This window comes from Sinocyclocheilus anshuiensis, unplaced genomic scaffold (assembly GCF_001515605.1).
Source record: "Sinocyclocheilus anshuiensis isolate Anshui unplaced genomic scaffold, SAMN03320099.WGS_v1.1 scaffold51, whole genome shotgun sequence".
NCBI classification, from domain to species: Eukaryota; Metazoa; Chordata; class Actinopteri; order Cypriniformes; family Cyprinidae; genus Sinocyclocheilus; species Sinocyclocheilus anshuiensis.
The window spans coordinates 1,428,366-1,445,031 of record NW_015548296.1 but is presented as its reverse complement, the minus strand read 5'-3'; the positions used below and the strand labels follow the sequence as shown (position 1 = coordinate 1,445,031).

The 16,666-nt window shown below is 38.4% G+C and overlaps 1 protein-coding gene across 1 annotated transcript in view; it reads right to left on the bottom strand.

The window, feature by feature from the left end:
* The window catches only part of LOC107656014 (ras association domain-containing protein 5-like), a 44,941-nt gene that overhangs the window by 11,234 nt on the left and 17,041 nt on the right, over positions 1 to 16,666 (bottom strand). Inside the window, exon 2 of the mRNA XM_016443664.1 lies at positions 13,557 to 13,687. Within this exon, the coding sequence (XP_016299150.1) occupies positions 13,557 to 13,687 (131 nt within the window). The remainder of the gene's footprint in view (positions 1 to 13,556; positions 13,688 to 16,666) is intronic.

Genomic DNA, 16,666 nt, shown 5'->3' with positions numbered 1-16,666 from the left:
CTGCTCTGTGTGTGTGTGTGTGTGTGTGTCTCTCTCTCTGTGTGTGTGTGTGTGTGTGTGTGTGTGTCTCTCTCTGCTGTTTCTGCCGCAGTGTAGGAATGATGTCTTGCGATCTGCTCCCTCCCACACGTTGTATATGTGTACTCATTCTCTCCCTCGCTCTCATTACTGGGTCAAGTGTGCAGTAGGAGATTCTCCCCTCCCTCTCTGTAACCCTGCACAAATGCAAAGCCCATCATCTGCATGCCTGAATAAACAGCGTAGATCATCAGAGTCCACGACACCAGTAGACACAAGCCCTATGCTATCAATCCATTCAAATGCCTTTGATAATGAAAATCTCAATTATCTGTTTTGTTTTTATGCACCATTACCTATAGCAGACTGATACATATGAAGTTAAACAGCCATTCAATTAAACAGCTATTATAATGATTAGAAATGAGAAAACTCGACTCATTCTGCTGTAGCTTACCATCTAGGCAGCCATTTGCTGAAACAACACTACAGCTTCAACATCTACCAGATTTGAGCCTCTCTTCAATCATACAAAGGTTTATGAGATGGCTTATATCTTTCAGTACTCATGGAGTGCAAAACCTTGAGCAAATGGCCCCATGTTTGCATGATTTTCCCTATTCAAGTATTAAAATATCACTGGCTGCCCTTGAAAAGGGAAGCTATTTATTGTTTGTTCCTGCTAATAGCTGTCATTTGGGTCTAAAATCGACAGGTTAAAAGAATTCAAGACTTGTGTAATGGATGTTTTCCTTGAATGTGTTGTCTTTAATAAGTTCCTGGAATAATTATCGAATACAGAAGCAGCAGCATTTATCAAGGCACTATTACTCAGTGCTCTTGGTTAAAAGCTTTCGGTCTACTGAGTTTAACCCGGCGAGGTAAATAGGAAGTGTATTATTGATCCATAAAGCAATTTTAATCCCATAATTTACAAGAAGAATGTGTACACTAAAGTGAGAACATAAACTACTCTCCCATTTATCCATCCCTGGGGTTCTTCTAAGAGGACTTCCAGAGATGCTAAGAAGAATTAGGAAAAGCAATCTTCACCTTCTGTGTGCTGCCTATTCAAACTGCACTTATTTTTGTTTAGTAGAGCAAAACACAATGTAAAAGTGGTCTTATAATCTAGGTTAGGTTGGTTTAAACTGGTTTGGTGATGGTCTAGAGCAGAAGAAATGTCTCAATAATTTTTTTTACCAAAAAAAGCCTTGCAGTTTAAGCAATATGTGATAGGGACATCAGTAAATCACCAGCATTCAAAACACAACTTACACTACCGTTTAAAAGTTTGGGGTCTGTAGAGGGATGCAATTCATCAGGGATGCATTAAATTGATCAAAAATTACATTAAAGACATTTCTAATGTTACAGAAGATATTTTTCATATTTCATATGTTTCCAAAAAAATATCAAGTAGCACAACTGTCTTAAAAAGTATAATAATAAGATACGTTTCTTGAGCAGCAGATCAACATGCTGGAATAATTTGTGAAGAATCATGTGACACTGAAGACTGGAGTAATAATGCTGAAAATTCAAAGTTGCAATCACAGTTATATATTTCAGAATATATAAAAGTAAAAGATACTATTTGCAATAAAAGTGGAATGCTATTGTTTTTATTCTATTTGTGATCAAATAAATACAGCCCTGGTGAGCATAAGAGACTTCATTCAAAATTTTACCAACCCCAAACTTCTGAATAATAGTGCCTGCAGTATGGTAACAGACTGACAACCACATAAAAACGCAATAATTTAAACTGTGCCCACTGAATGCCCTCAAACTGGCAGCTCACATTGTGTCCAGAGAGATACAAACAATGAATAATTCACATCCTGAGAAGCTCTTTCCAAACCTGATACTGCAGAAAGTGATGTAAGGCTGGTCAACTCAGGTACAGGAGTGAAGTCCGAGGTCTTTAAGGATATATTAAATATTATTTCCACTTCTGTGGTGTTCATTTTCTAGCTACGTTATAAGACCCAATCTACATTATGATTGACTTCTTGGTCACTAAACAACTTTACCTCAATCGAAGTCTAAGATAGAGAGAGGCCAGTAAGAGGAAGTCAGTGCAAAAGCTATGGGGTCTTGTAAAATAAAACATTCTTTGATTCAGGGAAGGACAGGCCTTTCTGGCACAGTCAGCAGCCACTTCCTTCCCCTCACAGCATTAGAGAGCTCTGAGGGTGTGAGAGTGCACTCTATGTACACACTGCCATGTTTAAACGAGTCTATAATGAAGGTCAAGCTATGCAGCTAATGCATGCATTAATGCTTTCGGTGGATAATATTAATGCTAATACATGAAACTTACAGTAAAAGAAACATATAACATAAGCACATTCAATACTTCAGTTCTATTGTAAAACACTTACTAAATTAGTGTGGAACAAAGACTTGTACATTTCTTAATCTTTCATAAGAACATCTTTAAGCTCTTATCATTGTAAGTTTAAGTGACCTAACACAACAGTGCAATCTCCACCTACTAACCCGTTTTCGACAGTCACCCTAACAGAGGCTTTAATTCAAAGCGACTTACAGGGCATTCAAGGTATACATTTTTTATCCGCCCATGCATTCCTTGGGAATCGTACCCACAACCTTGATGTGTTTGCCAAAAGTGTTTGCAGTCGCTCTAAACAGTGGTTTCCACTGAAAGTGTTTCCACAGACATACACTCAGAAAAGAGGTACAAAAGCTGTCACTGGGCCAGTATTCTTTCAATTCTTTACCCCTAATGGCTAGACATTGGTACCTTGAAGGTACTTATCAGTGTCTAAAGTGCATACCTAAATGTTACATTTTAGTACCTTTCGAAAGGGTATCTCCCCAGTGACAGCTTTTGTGTGAGAGCAGAAAAATCTACAGCCTGTCTCATCTAACTTTAACAACCTCAACAGGGTTGGACGAAATGCACAACAGACAGGGTATGTTGTCACTCAAAACATATCAGGTAATAAACCTGTTTCAAATGCAGCAGTTCAACATAAAAAAATGCACTTCCGTATGCAAACTTCCGTGCACATCTTCTCAGTTTTAGTATCAGCTGAGAATACATACACTCAATTTTCACAATCCCATCCGTCTCGTGTTCATACACTACCTTAGCTACTTGCTTAGCCTGTGGCTGCCGAAAGAAGGAGGTCTTGGCGGTGAAGAAGGTGAAGTCATCGCTCTCCTCATCCAGGCTGCAGTAGCCACTGCTCATGCTATTGCTACCGGTCATTTGCGGGGACGGATCCAGTTTGAGGGACTCCCTACGCGGGTCTTCGGGGGACCAAACGCACCATTCCAGGCTCCAGGGTTGGGAAGGGGAGGATGGGCTGGAAGCGGGGGACCACAGGTTCAGGTGAAGGGCCAGAGCTCCACGTGCCGCCGGAAACAAGCGCAGAAACTTGCAGGATGACGCTCAGAGAGCGTTGCGGCCGGTATCTGATGCTCAGTTCCTGTTTCCACAGGTCACAAACAGGCAGCTGTACAGAAGCAGCTTCTCCCGCTCTATTCAGTCGACTGCTTGAGATGAGAAAATTAGCCCAGTGTGGAGGAAAGCATGTCAAGCAATACAAATTGCTTTTATTGGCATCCACCAACTGGCACACAGTCACACAGTCTTGCTGTAAAAAGCACTGGAGGTGTGAGAATGTTGCACGGACATTGTGTTGAATATCCCTTCAGCCGGCTGCGATGGATGCAGAATTCTCCGGTCCACAGTGAGGTTGCGACTAGACGGCTGCTAGAAAGACGCTAGAAAATCAACCTGCCTCACAGTGACTGAGTGAGCAGAGAACTGACGTACTGCACCTCCCTCCCTTCCTTCTTCTCTCACACCAGCGCGCACGCTCTCTCTCTCTCTCTTTCTCGCTCGCTTGCTCGCTCTACCATCTGTGGTTAGGTCTGTTATCTGCCTACAAGCTTATGCAAACACCCTCCTTCTTCCCCCTCCCTCCTCCACTATCGCTCTTCCTGCATGCAACTGCTCTTTGCTCAACTCAAGAGACTCCCCCCTGTAGAGAAAGAAAGAGAGAAAGACGGAAAGAAATAGAAAAAGATAATAAACCGGAAGAGCGAGAGAAGGAGAGAGAGGAAGAAAGAGAGAGCTCTCTGCACGTGGTCTTTTGGAGGCTATTTTACATAGTACCTGATATGCAAAATGCCCCTGATGGCAGGCAGCGTGAATCTAGAGTATTGTTAAATGGCACTGTGACATTAATACAGGCAGGACTGCAAAAAGCATTTACATTTCTTTCAGTCTGTAAAAAGTAAGGGACAACGAATAATGAGCTGGTCATTATCACAAAATAAAGATGATTGGGGTGGTCCTTGTATCATCTTGAAGAGGTTTATTTTGTGATAACTGATAACTGACTGTCCATAAATTAATTATTTTATGATGCGGGGAAAAAAAGAGACTGTGGTGTCATACATGAACATAGATTGGATGCCAATCAATTATACCGCTCATTATATTAAAAAAATATATATTTGAAGGCATAATGTCCAATCAAAATCAATTATTCCAAATAAAAATAATTACCAAGCTGGCATTTGGAATAAATAAATGAATAATAAACATTGTAATAAATAAATGTTAAATAATGATTTGAGTTCAAATTATTTTATAATGTAATAATTAAAGAGACCGTGGAGTCATATGGGATGCCAATTAAATGGTCAATTAAACAGTGCAATACTCATTATACAAAAATAAAAAATCTGAATGCATATAGTTTAAATTATACTGTAGTTTATTTTATAATGTGAGAGACAATAGATTATAAAACTAGACTGTCTGCCAATTAAACAGTTTGCAGAATGATGAATCAACCTAATATTCCAAATAAATATTGGGTTAGTTGGTTGGTTGGATTAGGGAAGGAAGGAAGGAATGATTATTTGAAAAAAATATTTGACTGTAGAATGTTGCACATGGCCAATCAGAATCAAGTCTGTTTCTTTTCTTTCCTGCATTTCACTTTCACATTTCACCCTGGACCACAAAACCAGTCATAAGGATAAATTTTTTAAAATTGGGATTTATACATAATCTGAAATCTGAATAAATAAGCTTTTCATTGATGTATGGTTTGTTAGGATAGGACAATATTTGGCCGAGATTCAACTATTTGAAAATCTGGAATCTGAGGGTGCAAACAAATCAAAATACTGAGAAAATCGCCTTTAAAGTTGTCCAAATGAAGTTCTTAGCAATGCATATTACCAATCAAAAATTACGTTTTGATATATTTACGGTAGGAAATTTACAAAATATCTTCATGGAACATGATCTTTACTTAATATCCTAATGATTTTTGGCATAAAAGAAAAATCTATAATTTTGACCCATACAATGTTTTTTTGGCTATTGATAAAAATATACCCAAGCTACTTAAGACTGGTTTTGTGGTCCAGGGTCACATATAAAGTCTCCTATATTGTGTAGTGCAAATACTGTTGGCTCTAATGATAAATCAGTTGTAATGTTCCTCATTTTTAAGTCGGTTTAGATAAAAGCATCTTTTACATGAATACATGCAAATGTAAGTATTTCTGAGAGCCTTTAAAAGCCACAGGTAGAGCCCTAACTGATCATCATTACTGTTGCACATTCTATAAATAATTCATCACACTGTAATGTCTCATTGCTTTTTCCCTGCACAAGCCATCTACCGCTAATAGAAATACACTGAGAGAGAAATCTTTTTGTAGTGCTTTTTACAAGGAAACCTTTAATAGATATCTTCATGATGGGCAGGAGAAGAATACAATTACATCTAAAACAAAAAGAATGGACACAAATGAAAGCTGAAAACACTAACACACAATACTAGGCTCCAGACCAACAGAAATCATTAAAAGAGTGTTACAACATTAAATGTACATATGTTCCACTAGAGGTCAAAATTACAGCTACATCTGATCTCTTTGCACCCATCAAGGCTTTGGTCTTAACCTTTGACCCTGACCTTGAGGGAATTAGACACAAAGTCCAGCTGGAGCACCAGTATATGTTAAATGTGAGTACAAGACAAGAAGGATATAAAATCACTGTCATATCCATCAGTCCATCAACTAGGCACGGGTGACAATGGTCAACTAATCGAATAGTCGTTCACCAACCAACCAACCAGGTTGACTAGTTTATTCGTATAGTAGCATTAGTCATTCTGCATTGTAAAAACCATCTCAAGTTTCTTGAATTCATCTTATGTAGTATATATACCTGGAGTCAGATGAACCAAAAAGAAGCCTAATTATTCAGGGCTTCCTTAAAGGGATAGTTCACATAAAATTAATTATTCTGTCATCTGTATTGCTCTAAACTTTTAAAACTGTTTTTTTTTTTAATTTCTTTCCTTTTTTCACAAAATAAGACATTTTGAAAAATGTTTCAGTGTTGTTTTGTCCATACAATGAAAGTCAATGGGGTCCAGTATTGTTCGGACCCTAAAATTCTTAAAAATGCATCAAACTATTACCGTATTGACCCGAATATAAGACAATGTTTTTTTCTTGGAAATACATCTGAAAAAACGCGGTCGTCTTATATTCAGGGTCTAGACTTTGACATGTCAATAATACACCCACAACAATAGGTGGCGCCAAATACGCATAAAACGAGTGTGCCATGAAATACATAATGTAATACGTGTTGTAAAGATCGCGAGTAAAAACAAAAGAATAAGAAAACCTTGCAGCTGCATGAGTCGTGACTGTCACGTTAGCCTGATGGGACCAAACTCCCTTTGTGATTTTAAAACGTAAGCCAGTACCCAGATTTGAAGACTACAGTAAGATTTAACTTCTACTGTTAATAAGATTTTGGTAGGCTACTATTAGATGGATAGCCTAAATGTCCTAATTCAGATGGGCTACCTGTTTTTTTTTGTTTTTTTAATGGTATATCAAAAAGTGTATATTTTTTAAATGTGATTGTTGGTACATTTTACCAGTTTTTACCATACTTTCAAAACAAAAATTAAAATAGGAAAAATATGCAATATGAAAACAATTGAAGACAAAATGTATTTTACTGAGAAAAAAACTAGATTTGGTTTTTAAAAAGCCTTTTTCCAAAAGGTACATCTGGAAAAAGGGGGGTCGTCTTATAATCAGGGTCGTCTTATATTCGGGCCAATACGGTATGTTTTTTCACAACCCCACCATCAACTAGATGATAACTTCTAGCTAATTATCTAAATGCATGTGCCTTAAAGGGATAGTTCACCCAAAAATGAACATTTTGTCATTGATTACTCACCCTCATTTCGTTCCAAACCAGTAAGACCTTCGTTCATCTTCAGAAAACAAATTCTTGATGAATTCTGAGGGCCCTCTGACCCTCCCATAGACAGCAAAGATCCTTACACGATCAAGGCTCAGAAACATAGCACGGACATCGTTAAAATAATCCATGTGACATCAGTGGTTCAACCGTAATTTTCCGAAGCTACGAGAATACTTTTTGTGTGCAAAGAAAACAAAAATAACAACTTTATTCAACTATTCGTCTCCTCCGCGTCACCCTATAGCGACATTTTGGAGAGTATCACATACGTAAACAACATATGAAACGTACTGTATGTACGCGGATATGTTGTTTACGTTCAGATCAAAGTGTATACAACGTAAACAACATAAACACTGTATCCGCGTACATACGTTGGATTATTTTAACGATGTCCTTGCTACGTTTCTGAGCCTTGATCGTGTAAGGATCGTTGCTGTCTATGGGAGGGTCAGAGAGCTCTCGGAATTCATAAAAAATATCTTAATTTGTTTTCTGAAGATGAACGAAGGTCTTACGGGTTTGGAACGACATGAGAGTGAGTAGTTATTGACATAATTTTCATTCACTATCCCTTTAAAGCAACAAAATTTCCTTTCATTCCTTTAGTGACTAGGCCTAAATACAATGCAATTCCACATAATGTCACTATGGCATTGTGTCAGCTTAAAATTAGATCATTCATCACCTCTTTTTCATTTGCTGCTTTCCTCAGCTTGGTTTCTCCAGCAGGGAGACGATTCCTTACAAAGGGAGATAAAAGACAAGAAGAAAGAGTTTGCCACTATAAACGAGAGGAGGTTGAAAGCCATTTTGGAGTCCCCTTGCCAGCTTTATTAGATTCTCATTGAACACTGGGCCACATTTCTGCCATCATCTTTCACTAAAGCAGACGCTTTTCATGTCCTGAACTATATATCGAGTCCGTACCCATAAACTCTGATGGCTGATGTGGTGCTTGAGCAGCTATGGACATAAAAATATCATCACTACCAGCTTATGACAAATTACCTGAAGCGGTGGCCTTGGGTTGCATTATCATAATCAATGAGCTGGATCACTGGGAAAGACAGAGGGGCTTGAACATGTTCGATATCCAAACCCCACGGGAAGAAGAAAGGTCCCCTTTTGGCTACTGTCAATACACCCCAATTAATTCTCACTAGAACTCAATCGTTTCGCTCAAAAGAGTTTGCAAGGGGGACAATGCAATTGCCCAGAAAAACATAATCAATACCTTAGATGGATGGATGGAGTGTGCAAAATCAAAGTAAAATCACCCAGACTAAAAGCATCACACAGAAGGGGTCCGAAATGAAGCACGGTTCCTCCTGCTAAAAGTGCAAGTGGAAAGTGTCATTTGTCACTGTCAAATACAGGCTCTAAAGTTGTCTCACTGCTGTATGAAGTATGGAGCGAAGAGGCCCATTGTGGGTAATCAGTGTGCCTGACAATGATAATGTATCTCAAACAATCAAGCATTTTTCTCTACAGGGAAGCAGGAGGTTTTGTATTCTCCCTACATTTTCGTCCTAAACGCTCCTTCCTGTAATCGCTCTGGTATTGTGCTGGTGACACATTCTGAGAGGAGTAACTGGAGGCTTGGACGGATCCTGACACTGGACTCGGCTCTTGTTTCACAGTGGTGTTAAGTGCCGTTACGACACTCCATATGATATGTTTCTGATACCGCTACAACACCTCTCTCCCTCCCTCTCGTACTTAGTTAAATAATGCAGACGGTCTCTGATTTCCACGCTTGGTGGTGACAAAGTGTGGAGGAGAAACAGTCTTGGCTCTGTTTGGAGGGCTCTCTATGTAACAATGCTATATTTATAACCTGTCATCATGCTGTGCCGTTGTCAGTACCTACTGTATCTATCATTTTTATGTTTTCAGACCATCCGAGAGCTGAATGCAGAAACTGAAAGTTTAGAAGCAGGAGGAACACTTCCTGTGAGGCTAGCTAGCTAGATAGATAGATAGATTTAAAAAAAACAACTTTTGTTGAAAACCATGTAATTTCCCTGAAGAGTTCCTCTTCCTCTCAACTTCCTGTGGCCAATGCAAATCAAATTCTCACTTATGAATTGAAAGCTTGCCAATTCTTCAGTTATGAAATTTTCCTAGCCCTAGGAAAAATGTTAACAATCTAGACTCTATTTTAATTGGTTAATTTTGTTTTTACTCTAGGATACGTCACATTACTAAAATGAAATCAACCCGGATGCGGTTTCATGTTGACGTTAAACAGCTCATCCCCATGAACAGCCTCTCACTTCCTGTGCTCTTCACGCTATCTTATAGTACCACAGAGCCGGAAGACATTACATAGATTCTGTTTTTGGAATCCTCAGTGCTAAAATGCACTAAGAAAACCCACGCAGATCAGTGTGTAAATGTGCCTTACTACAGCTCTCTCCACAAATTATGAAATCAGCCCACACACATACGCATCCCATGACCTCTTGTGTGGTTTTCAGGAATCTAAATCAAGCTGCTAAAACCAACACAGCTCAAAATCAAACTGAAAGAGAGAAAGATATTGAAAAAGACAAGAGGAATCAAGTATACCATTTCACTTCATGACATTAGTTTTTCAGGACACTGGAAATGGCACAAACACACAAACATGCACATTGCAGTAAACTATCACTTCACAGGAAATGCTACGCTGAGATGACAGACCTGATAAAATACCTGAAAATGGCACATGCAAATAAAATAAAAAAAATTCTGTTTCTACTGAACTGCACATGATATCTCCAGCTGCTGTGGTGGTTTGAGGGGGCCGCAGTGCATGCGACACATAAAAAGTGTGTTTGCTGTGTGTGTCTGTGCATGTGTACACACCCGAGGACAGGAAAAGGAAGTGTACGAGAGATGACAACAGCCTATCTGCACTACTATACAAAAGTCAAAGCCGATGAAATACCTCCAGCAGCTGGGGAAACAGACCCTCAGCCCACGGTCTACAGCACTTTCACAGCCAATAAATGCCAAGAAAATAAAACAGTGCCTCTGAACTTGCAAATTTATTCTTGTTTGTGCCTGATGTTGCACAGAGACTCACCCAAAGAGACCTTCGGGGGCTTTCAGATCAAATCAGTTGTATTTTACACCGAAACTGAAGGGATAAACAAGACCTCAGGATGGAGCAGTTAATGTCACTGAGGGGCAGTGAGGCTAACAAAACACAGCTAACTGTGAGAGAGCGCTAACAGGGCTAATGTTTTGAGGCCACGGGGACATGAGGGCCAGCGCACTGTGCCTGCATGATATGAGGATATTAGGGTAATGTGCATGAAGAACATTTTGTATTCTCATGAAACAAAGACAAAAAGAGAGAGAGGTTTAAGGGTTGTGAAATATACTAAACAGGGGAAGTGTGAAGTGAAGTATGACAGGAGTGTGTTTAGAATATTCAAGAGAGTTTTTTTAATCACCCCACTGATTAATAATATATTCTCCTCTCATAGCTATTACAGGGAATAATAGTTTATATACAGACATAAATTACACTCAATTTTTCTCCTTAATTCAGGAAGGAGAAAAACAAATTTACACAATTTTAAATATTAAACCTTTAATGTTTCTTTAAAAAGTAACATTTAAATTTTTCTTCCAGTATCAACTATTCCGTTCTTTGTGCACATACATACATTACAGTTTAAAAGGGTCAGCATCCTGAAAATAATGTATCATGGTTTCCTCATGAATATTAAACAGCATTAGTTTCAACACTGATAATAATCAGAAAACTTTCTTAATCACCAAATCAGCATATTAAATGATTTTTGAAGAATCGTGTGACATTGAAGACTGGATTAATCGCTGCTGAAAATTCAGCTTTACCATCACAAGAATAAATTACATTTTAAAATATATTAAAATAGAAAACTGTTGTTTTAAATTGTAATAACATTTCACAATGTTCCTTTTTACTGTATGTTTCACCAAATTAATGCAGCCTTGGTAAATATTAGAGACAAATAAACAGGCAGAAAATGGCAATATAACAACGAAAGTGCTTGCCAAGCCCAAGAGTTACCTTAGCAAATGCCCTTGAGATTCACACACACACACACACACACACACACACACACACACACACGACTCCCTCATATCTCTGTGATTCATCTACATAAGGTCAGTGGTCCTCCCCCCGGTTTCCTGGTGCTGGTGTGACTCTGAAGGAGCTCTGTTTAAATAAATGCTTCTGGCTGCAGAGGTCTGTAAAATCCCTGAAGCCAATGAGGGGATGTCTAGCTTCTGTTTTGGCTGTAATTACATTGTGAGGCTGTCTTTATGAGCTATCTGCATTTCCTGTTCATGTCCAAAGCCTGTCTGTTTGCAGAATGGCACATGTCTCTGGGGTGTCAAAATGGCAGTAAAAACAACTATAATACAATTTATGCCAGTGTCACAGGCATATGGACCAACGAAGGCTTTTATATGTACAAATTAATTAAGTTACTTGTATGTCTCATCTGTTTTGTTGCAAAAGATACTCATTCGGACTTTGTAATGGAGGCATTCACATGCAAATCACACTGAACCTTTGTGCATAATATATCTGCCCCGTGTGGTGAAGTTTGGAATGCCAGACAACTATAAATGGTTATTTTGAACAATGCAACTTTATCTCTTATTCTATGAAGCTGCATCAAATCAGTGACACAATCTGTAGTTCACATGACCAAAGCCCTGCCCTATGTGAGGAGACGACTAATGAGAATTTCATTTCCGTTGAGAAATAACCATAATGCCCTCTGCTGACAGCTCACCATTCAACAGCTTTCAATCTCACTGACAGCACAGGCCAGCTGGGTTTGCTCTTTTCCTGATTTAGAGGAGATAGGAACAGACAGGAGGGGCCTCATAAATAAGATGGATACACTACAAGGGACGGAAAAGCTTTTTCCAGTAATGACTACTCTGACAATATAAATGCTCTGAGAGAAATAGGCTACTTGATGTCTGATTGGCCTCTAGGTCATACCGTTTTGACCTTTTGGTCAGCCATCATATGCTTTGACGAGGATGGGCTCATCTAAAAACTTGGGCAAAAGAAAGTGTATGCCTTTGTGTGCGTGTTGCTGAGGACAGTGTGCCCCTGCTGCTCTTCCTCAGTCCCAACTGTGCTGTCACTTCCTGTGTACCTGGGACTAAACTCGCTGCCACTGTAAAACGCAGCCAAGCATCAGAGAGGCAGTTAAGCATGTGCTAATGTGTCCCAGCCAAGCAACCCAGGGAGGATCAGATTCACTGCATAATTTTATGCTCTCTTTCTAAATTTGGAAAGCTCTCTGTATGCTTCACTTACAAAAAAAAGGTAGCAAAAAGTATGCCGCATCACAAAAGTTTCAATATATTACTACAAGATATAGTCCAATGTTATGTTTTTTTTAAATATACTATTGTACTACAAAATTTGTTTAAATAAATAAAGTACTTAAAATAGCATGGTAAAGGAATATGGCAATAACTTAATACCATGGTATATGTCAAAGTACCGCAATTTTACTGTTTTATGATACCATCAATATGGAAGCCTGTTTTGCTTTATAGCAAACAATAAATAAAGTAATTGTGAGATCAATTTTAAAAATAAGAATTTAAAGGGAGAGTTCACCCAAACAAATGAAAATTCTGTCAATAATTACTCACCCTCATGTCTTTCCAAACCTGTAAGACCTTCGTTCATCTTCGGAACACAAATTAAGATATTTCTGGTGAAATCGGAGAGCTCTCTAACCCTCCCATAGACAGCAACGGAACTACCACGTTCAAGGCCCAGAAAGGTAGCAGTTTAATTTGTGCACAAAAATATTCTTGTAGCTTCATAAAATAAAGGTTGAACCACTGATGTCACATGGATTATTTTAACAATGTCCTTACTACCTTTTTGGGCCTTGAACGTGGTAGTTGTGTTGCTGTCTATGCAGGGTTAGAAAGCTCTCGGATTTCATAAAAAATATCTTAATTTGTGTTCCGAAGATGAACGATGGTCTTGCGGGTTTGGAAGCAGTAAAGTCAATTTATTTAGCTTTTCTAACTATGCCTGATAGCATACAGTACTATCCGTGACCCAAATAAAACAGGCCTGTGACCCATTTTTGGTCCACCAGATGGGATGAACAGTCTCTATCAGTTATGTCTCCTTGTGTTTCTCTATAGTGAGGAGCTCCCTCTTATAGTGTGAATACAGCAATAATAGCTAAGTGAGAGAACTTACCGTCTCCTGAGGGTCTTTGGTGCCGGACCTCTGTGGAGTGGGTGTAGACACATCCTCCGTCGGCTGATCTAGTTGGTTGCAATCCAGCTGAACAAGCCCCTGACACTCCAAATGACATGTGTAGCTGCAGTCTAGAGGCCAGAGACAAACAGGACACACACAGTCACTAACAGCCATGAAGCACACAGACAAACAGCACAGTTTAGAGAGCCAATGAGGGCTGCCAACACTCTTTCACCTCCTCTAAAAGAAAAAGGCTTGAAAGGGCTGGAGGAGGACTGGATCATGTGTTTTATTTACTGTAAATGTCTGTGTCAGCATGAGGGCAGAAGCCTTGGAGAAAATCGACTGGAGCTGGTGATGATAAACTGACAATCTGCATGTTGCGGACATCTGTCTCAGACACATGCGCTCCACAAACTAGAGACAGCAAAGACGCTTCAGAATGAACAGTGACAGTGTCTCATTTACTTTAGACAGAATGTCTGGTGTGTCCTCCACATAAACATTAATTATAAGAAGGAATTCCATCATGTGCTCGGTTAAACAGTGCCCTATTCATTCACTCTCAACTGACTTGACCCCAAGACAGATGTTTATAAAAATCAGAAGACCTTATTTATTTTATTCAGTGCCAACTATAGCAGCTGTAACCTTTATTATATTGACATCAATTGCGCTTTTTGACATAGTTGCTGTGTGTGGTGCCATCTAGTGGATGTCGCCTATAAAATACTGCTCCGTTTGCACAGGAGGAAGAGTGACTTAATAACTAGATGAGTGAATCTTTTCTCTTACACTTTATTATTTCTTAAGAGATGCATTTTAATAATAAAAAATCAAATAAATAAATGCCTATATATAATATTTACATAAAACATAAGAATTTAATAATGTAATAATAATAATAATTTAAAATAATAAAACATTTATTAAAATAATAAAATAATACAAATACTTTGTTACTTGGAAAAAAAATATATATAAATAGAAATAAATATACTAAAATTAAAATAAAAAAGCAACTGCTAAATGCATATAATATAAAAACATAATATTATATAATATCATATCATATAATACATATTTATATATTATTAATATATTTATATAATAATAAAATATCAAATATTCTCAATTGGGTAACAATCAGGCTTTACAAGACCAATCGCTAGATGGCGCCACTGTACCAACATCTCCAAAGGTTAACGGAGGCCAATGAAATAAGGTTATTAAAGGGCTGTAACAGACAGCTGCTGTTTAATTTTTGCCAAGAAACGTTTCATTGACACTGGGGTTCATTTTGTCCTCCCATAATTGCCCATCTAGTGAACTTTTTCCACATATTTGCTTTGGAAAGTAGCATATTTTATAAAAAGCTGATGCAAGCTGCCCTCATCATCCTAAAGCATCATAAGTGATAATAAGAGATAATAAAATGACCTCAGACCAGCACAGGGAGTAAATTCAATAGCTCAAAAGCACTCTGAGCATCTATATCCATTGCTCAGAGCCACACGGTAACCAAGGAAACGACACTCTGCACCACTGGATATTCTCCAGCACAGGCTGACCGTGATTTTACACAACATGGTGTCCTTCAGTGAGGCTGCAGTGTCATATATATTCTATAAATAATCTGTGGCCAACAACACAAAGTGCTTTAGTGATAATGGCATAGAAATGGCTTGTTGTTTTTGCAGTCACATGATAACAAAATGACTGAGGTATCTGTCTCTACACACAGCGAGAGTGACAGATGTCAACAGTGAATGCTGATTGATTATCAGCGGATTGATTATCAGTGCCAAACACATTACTACTGTCATTGTGGAAAAGCAGGGAGGTGCAGATCACGCTGAAAGAAGATTGCGAATGCTAAGAGCTTCTAGTACACAACACAGATAAGTCACATGGAAAATGGACGTCACTTTCGATGGTCTGTCACCACAACACCGGCAAAATATAAATCTTCAGGGGAGTGCTGAGCGCGACTATGAGAAAGAGTGTCCAAACCAAACAGAATGACTCAGGGTCAGGAAATGCATTCTGGGAGGAGGTGAGGCTTCCGTCCGGTTCTGACTCTCACCTTCAACCTCAGCCTGATATCAGCAGTGCGCTTTAATGCAACACCCTGATAACTTTACGTAGCAATGACTATTAAATGAAAAACCTGACACGTGCAGCGGCAGTCAGGTGCCATGGGTCATCCTGCAAAATGGGTGCCTTCATTTACATGTGTAAAAAAATTACTTCACCAAGAAACTGACTTTTACAATGTAGACAAAAATCTGATTTTTAATTTTTTTTACAGACTGATTAAAATATAAAAGCTAGAATCTTTTTTTTTTTTTTAGATTTGATTTAACAATGTATTACTAAAATATTTAATAAATTATTTTTATAAAGTATTATTAAAAAGAAGTTGTGTGTCAAACCTGTTAGCACCACTTTTCTGCTTTTAATAAACTTTTATATACCTTTGAAAAAATGTCATAATGACATCGTCATCTTTTCAAGAAGACAACCCTTCAAGGACAAGTTCTTTTTTTATCTCTTGTGAGACAATGTTGTCAACCTTCTTACCATTTGACCAGTAAGCAACTGATAATAAAAAAGAAACCGTTTTAAATTCTCTTTTTAAAGAATCTTGTAGTTTCATGAGGCTTTTAATGTCAAAATAAACAGCCAGGACAACTTTCAACCCCATTACCATCATTCCTGTTATCCTTCTAAGTACTGACATTTATTAATTTAGCTTGAATTTGCAGTTTATGCATAATTAAAGGGGTATTTCTAGTCATGTCCTCTTTTGGAAGGCCAAACAAAGTAGTTTGCTTTCACAAGGAAACACACAGCGTCTTCACAACATGGCGGCGACAGCAACAATACTACAGTGAGAATCAAAGTTACTCCTCCTTTCTTTGCGTGAACATTTGGGCGGTGTTCTTCCCAAGATTTGTTCTTTCGGCAAATCTTCCCACATCGTGACGTAGACATGTGGGGGCGTGTTTAAACGAGGCGTTTTAAGAGAGCGTGGACCAGTCTTAACTTTTATAAAGAATATCTCTTTGGGTTTGAGACTTTAGTCTTTGCAACTTTAGGGATCT